The 6,000-nt window shown below is 42.9% G+C and overlaps 1 protein-coding gene across 1 annotated transcript in view; it reads left to right on the top strand.

Annotated features, from left to right (window-relative positions):
• The window catches only part of tmem185 (transmembrane protein 185), a 4,555-nt gene extending 973 nt beyond the window's left edge, over positions 1 to 3,582 (top strand). The window contains exons 2-7 of the mRNA XM_046868589.1: positions 374 to 550; positions 796 to 1,003; positions 1,080 to 1,163; positions 1,479 to 1,655; positions 1,777 to 1,900; positions 2,680 to 3,582. Coding sequence (XP_046724545.1) covers positions 374 to 550; positions 796 to 1,003; positions 1,080 to 1,163; positions 1,479 to 1,655; positions 1,777 to 1,900; positions 2,680 to 2,924 — 1,015 coding nt within the window. The 3' untranslated portion in view covers positions 2,925 to 3,582. The remainder of the gene's footprint in view (positions 1 to 373; positions 551 to 795; positions 1,004 to 1,079; positions 1,164 to 1,478; positions 1,656 to 1,776; positions 1,901 to 2,679) is intronic.
• Positions 3,583 to 6,000: the final 2,418 nt, after the last annotated feature.

The raw sequence follows: 6,000 nt of genomic DNA, 5'->3' as shown, positions 1-6,000 counted from the left end.
CGTGCAGCTGCTATCACTGAGGGTGGACTCACTTTTGTTGATCGTTAGTTAGAAGAGAATGTCTATGTATAATATGTTTCGTTTCTACAGAAGTGAGAAGACACTAAAATGGTTGCTAAAATGTGAGGGGTGCACTTACTTTTGTAAGATACTGTATCTAATTACGAGGTGGTTAAAAGGTTTGTAGACTGATGGTGTAACTGTACACATTCCTAATAACCCAAACTGACCGGTTTCAGGCTTCATATCAGAGCAGTGTTCCACAAACCCCATGTGAACCTGTACGTGTTGTGAAGATGATCATCTGATCTTCACCAGATAGAACAGTTTGTATCGTTAAGCTTGTCTGTGTCTCCTTCTTCTTCTCTTTCAGTAAATTCCTGATCTATGCATGTTTGCTGCTGTTCTCGGTGCTGCTGTCCTTACGCCTGGACAGAGATATCGAGTGGAGTTACTGGGTCGTGTTTGCTCCTATCTGGCTCTGGAAGCTCATGGTGATCATCGGGGCATCGGTGGGCACCGGAGTATGGGCTCACAACCCTCAGTACAGGTCAGAGCGCATCTGCTTGTCTGTAGGATTTTATACTATAAGTTTTCATACAAGACTATTTTCATCTGTAAGACATTGATTTGACGATAAGAACTCAAGTTATGATTTCTCTGTGAGATCTCTGATATGGAATGAAGGTGGAAGGAGACCATTATATCCTTCAGAATGCTGTAAGAAGGTTGAGACTATAAGATCATGCTATCAGTCGACAGATGGTTATTTGTTCATGTACATGTGATTTTCAGGGCTGAGGGCGAGACCTGTGTCGAGTTCAAGGCAATGCTGATTGCTGTGGGGATCCATCTCCTCCTCCTGACGTTCGAGGTTCTGGTGTGTGACCGTGTGGAGAGAGGAAAACACTTCTGGCTGCTGGTCTTCATGCCGCTTTTCTTCGTCTCACCCGTCTCTGTAGCAGCGTGTGTGTGGGGCTTCAGGCACGACCGCTCGCTCGAGGTACGTCACTGATCAGAGTTTAGGAGTCTGTACTTCAGTCCTACATCTCACTCTTATTTCTATCTTCTCTATTCAGCTGGAGATCCTGTGCTCTGTAAACATTCTGCAGTTCATCTTCATCGCACTGCGGCTGGATAAAATCATCAACTGGCCATGGCTGGTAAGATCTCCTTCCCTCAGTGTGAGAAGGTCATGTGACCTGACTGTGCAGCTGTTTTCAGGTTAGGGTACTTCAGAGTTCTTACTGCTTATAAACAGGATTTTACACTGGTGTGTTCTCTACATACCACTCAGTTTGTGGGGCACATGGTTCCAGATGTTTCTTCTTCTTTTTTTCTTAACTTCTTTTTCAACACAACTGACTGAAAGAAGTGTTCATCACGTCTTCCCTGCTAACGTTCACTGTTCACACCTGATTCACCTCCTGGTGATTTTCTGTTCTTTGGTATTTAAGGATGGATTTGTTTTTGTACAGGTGGTGTGTGTGCCGCTGTGGATCCTCATGTCCTTCTTGTGTCTGGTGGTGCTTTATTACATCGTTTGGTCTGTGCTTTTCCTGCGCTCGATGGACGTGATCGCAGAGCAGCGTCGCACTCACATCACCATGGCCATCAGCTGGATGGCGATCGTAGTGCCCCTGCTGACGTTCGAGGTATTGTGTGTGTGTGTGTGTGTGTGTGTGTGTGTGTGTGTGTGTGTGTGTGTGTGTGTAGTTTATTGTTTTTCATTCATTTTTCCCCGTTATGTTTTTTCACATTCACATTGTACATCAGATCCTCCTCGTACACAAGTTAGATGGTCATTACGAGTCCAAGTTCGTGCCGGTCTTTGTGCCCCTCTGGATCTCCCTGGTGACACTGATGGCAACTACATTTGGCCAAAAAGGAGGCAATCACTGTGAGTTCATTTCCGTCATAAATATCACATCATTTTCATTTCAGAGTGTGGAATAGTTCTGTAGGATGCAGAGGCGTAACGACTCACTCATTTTCTCATATCAGTTAAAATTCCTCCAGACGTCACAGCATCGATTATACAAGAGATATTTCCATTTAAATCTCAGAATATTCAGAACAAAATCTGTAAAATACATTCAAATAGATTCTTTTTTATTATAATCAACAGTGTTTTTGTCTGTATAAGATAAATATAAAAAAGTGCTACAAACAAAGGTGATGTTTATATATAATTGAAATGCATTACAGGTTCTGATATTATTAAATATATCCTTAAAAAAATAAAACAATAGTAATAAAGCACCAAATCTGTTTAAAAAATCATTTCTGTGCGATTCTTATGAGAACGTGTCCACGTGACCGGTGCCACACAGCCCCCTGGTGTTTAAATATCGCTACTGCATCATGGTTTTTACAATGCAATAAAGAAAACTCTTTTTTTAATTAAACATTCTTGTTCAATTTTTTTAATAAAGTAAAAACTATTTGTGCAAACCAAAAGAAAAAAAACTATTAACTAAAAAACAACAATTTCCACAAAGACATTCATTAATTGTAAGTTCAGGAGCTCTGCCTTTTTTTATTTTTTTTTTTACAGTGTTTTTTTATTAGTCTGTTTTATTTAGGCCACGCTCATACACATAATTTTAATATATTACATTTTATCCCTATTGGCACCTTTACATTTTTCTCTCACATTCTGTTCATTCTCTCGTTCAGGGTGGTTTGGCATCCGTAAGGACTTTTGTCAGTTTCTGCTGGAACTGTTTCCTTTCCTGCGGGAGTACGGCAACATCTCCTACGACCTGCAGCACGAAGACTCCGAAGTGTCCGAAGAGCTTCCTGTCCATGAGCCTCCTAAAATCGCTCCCATGTTCCGCAAGAAGACGGGCGTGGTCATCACGCAGAGTCCTGGGAAGTACTTTGTGCCGCCACCTAAGTTATGCATCGACATGCCAGATTAAAAAACTCTCTGAATTCCTTGAGAGGAGGCGGAGCACAGTGCCATGGACCAGAGTTCACTTCAGGTCAGCGGGGAAACACTGGAAGTGAGAGAGACGCTTAGTCGGGAACAAAAAACTAAACATTTTAGATGATCTCAGCTGAAAACTGCTGAAACGGGGGTTGAATGAAGCGGTGTAGTGGGTGGGGCTTGTGTTTTGACTTTTCCCCCTGTAATTTTCTTCACACTCTTGCGTTCCCATCACTCCTCTAACACTCACCGTAGTCCTCCCTGTAATCCATCTACAATGTGGAGAAAGTTCTGTAGCTAAGCCAAAGAACACTATATGGTTCAGAAAGCTGGTGTAACGTCAAACGCTGCCGTTTTTCCAGCAATACATGTTACATGTGTTTTTGTATCTTTATGTATGGCAGCAGTGAACATTGTCATTCTTTTGCCATGACTTTGTGTGTAGCTGATCAGTCAGTGTTTACTAGAGCACATGGAGACTCACTGACTCACCAACACACAGCTCATGTTTATGGACCAGGTAGGAGTATTTATATCTATCACATTGTGATGTGTATTTAATATGTACGGTGCCGTGTTATTCTCGCCTGTTGACTCTTTTCCTCTTTTATTACAGAACAATAATCTGATTATGAAGCAACTCTATAGAACACTGGCATCTTGTGTTTGAGTGATTACACACAAGGCTTGTGCGATATCTGTTACTTCTTGGTCACTGTTACAGATGAAACATTCTGTGTTCAGGATCCACCCTGTGCACATTAGGGGAGGAGAAATACTAATTCCAGCTGTGTGTTCAGGAAGAGAGAATCACACGGTCTCAGCGAGAAAAAACTAATCCATTAACATGATCAATTTCTCACATTTCTGTTCTTCACGTACGTTATAGCAGCTATAAACAGTCTGTCTGTACGTGTATATAAACTAAAAAACACTCTCTGTTTCTCTGTTACACCCGAGACGTCTTTCTATATTGTAAACTAAACATCTCCTAGTAAAACCTCACCACTTCAGTCATTTCACTTTGGTATAGAAAGTTTTTTTTTTTTTTTTATCAGTTTATTATTAGTGCTTTTTTTGTGGCGCGTCAGCAGCACGAGTCCCTGTGCGTTATCTGTTACTATAGAAACCATAAACGTTTAAAGTGAAACATTAACACGAATCTGACGTTCACCTTAATGTCTAATCTACAGTCCGAGCTGCGCTGTTATACAGACACAATACACACTTTCTGACCAATCAGATTTCAGCATCCACCGTGCTCTGATAGAACTCTTCATATCGCACAAGCCTTCCAGACGCAGTGTATATAATCACACAAACAACAGCCTGAGAGTCACAATGTAATATATATATATATATATATATCAATCATATATTCTAATGGAGATCCGTTTAACCTGCATTTACAGAGATACAGTCATTCAGCCCGGAAACATCAGATATTCATAGACGTGTGTGATAGTGTGTGACTGAGTGTGTGGGTGAGTGTGGGTGAGTGTGAGTGAGTGGGTGAGTGTGAGTGAGTGGGTGGGTGAGTGTGAGTGAGTGGGTGAGTGTGAGTGAGTGGGTGGGTGAGTGTGAGTGAGTGTGTGAGTGTGTGTGAGTGCGTGGGTGAGGTGAGTGAGTGTGGTGAGTGTGAGTGAGTGTGGGTGAGTGTGTGAGTGTGTGTGTGAGTGCGTGGGTGAGTGTGGGTGAGTGAGTGTGGGTGTGTGAGTGAGTGGGTGTGGGTGAGTGAGTGTGGGTGAGTGTGAGTGAGTGTGTGGGTGAGTGTGAGGTGAGTGTGAGTGGGTGAGTGTGAGTGGGTGAGTGTGAGTGAGTGTGTGTGAGGGTGGGTGAGTGTGAGTGAGTGTGGGTGAGTGAGTGTGTGTGAGAGTGGGTGTGTGAGTGAGTGAGTGTGAGTGCGTGGGTGAGGGTGAGTGAGTGTGGGTGAGTGTGTGTGTGTGTGTGTGTGAGTGAGTGTGGGTGGGTGAGTGTGGGTGAGTGTGAGTGGGTGGGTGAGTGTGAGTGAGTGCGTAGGTGAGTGTGATTGAGTGTGTGTGAGTGCGTGGGTGAGGGTGAGTGAGTGTGAGTGAGTGTGGGTGGGTGAGTGAGTGTGAGTGAGTGAGTGAGTGAGTGGGTGTGGGTGAGTGAGTGAGTGAGTGAGTGGGTGAGTGAGTTCTCAGCTGGCCTGAGGTAGCAGCAGTGGAGATCTTTGTAGCAGATTCGGACCAACATGTTCACACTACATCTTTTCTCTTTAGTCATGTAAAAATGTGGAAATTGGTTATTTTGGCCAACATTAAAATATTATGCGGAAAAACTCTGGATTCTTTTTTTTCCTGGTCATAAACATTAGAACCTCCTTCACCTCCTGCTCCTGTTCCCCCTGCTGCTCTTCCTCCTGCTCCTCTTCCTCCTGTGTATATTGCATATGTTGGAGGATTTCCTGTAGTACTCCACTGTAATGTGCAGTAATGGATTATATTTTAATTGTAATAGATTTTAGATGTTTTGTTCTTTTCATACACACTTCCAACCTGCTGTATTAAGGCTTCCACTCGATGTCAGCATGGCTGTGGGGATTAGTGGGGTTGAGGAGCTCAGGGATGTGTGCAGGACACGCAGGTTTTTCTACTCTAACTTTCACATCAATAACTTTGACCTCATGGAGCTCGTTTTGTGTACGGTTTGGGAATCAGAGCTGTTATGCTACAGTGTATGGAGATGTTCTACACCTGTGTGTAGATCAGACTGTGGTTTGGAGTGTGTGAGGGTCGAGGTGCACAAACCTTTGGACATATTGTGTATTTACAAGGATCAGAGCAGCATAAAGTACAGATATAAGAGGAAGAGTAATTACTGAGAGTAGGGATCAAGTGATGCAACACACAAACACCTACACACTTATCTACACACACACACACACACACTCTCACACACTTATCTACACACACATGTACATATTTATCTACACTCACACACACATACACACTTATCTACACATACCTACACACACACACCTATCTACACTCACACACACATACACACTTATCTACACATACCTACACACACACACACACTTATCT

This window comes from Silurus meridionalis, chromosome 15, assembly GCF_014805685.1.
Source record: "Silurus meridionalis isolate SWU-2019-XX chromosome 15, ASM1480568v1, whole genome shotgun sequence".
Lineage (NCBI taxonomy): Eukaryota > Metazoa > Chordata > Actinopteri > Siluriformes > Siluridae > Silurus > Silurus meridionalis.
This window is presented reverse-complemented; position numbering and strand designations above follow the sequence as displayed.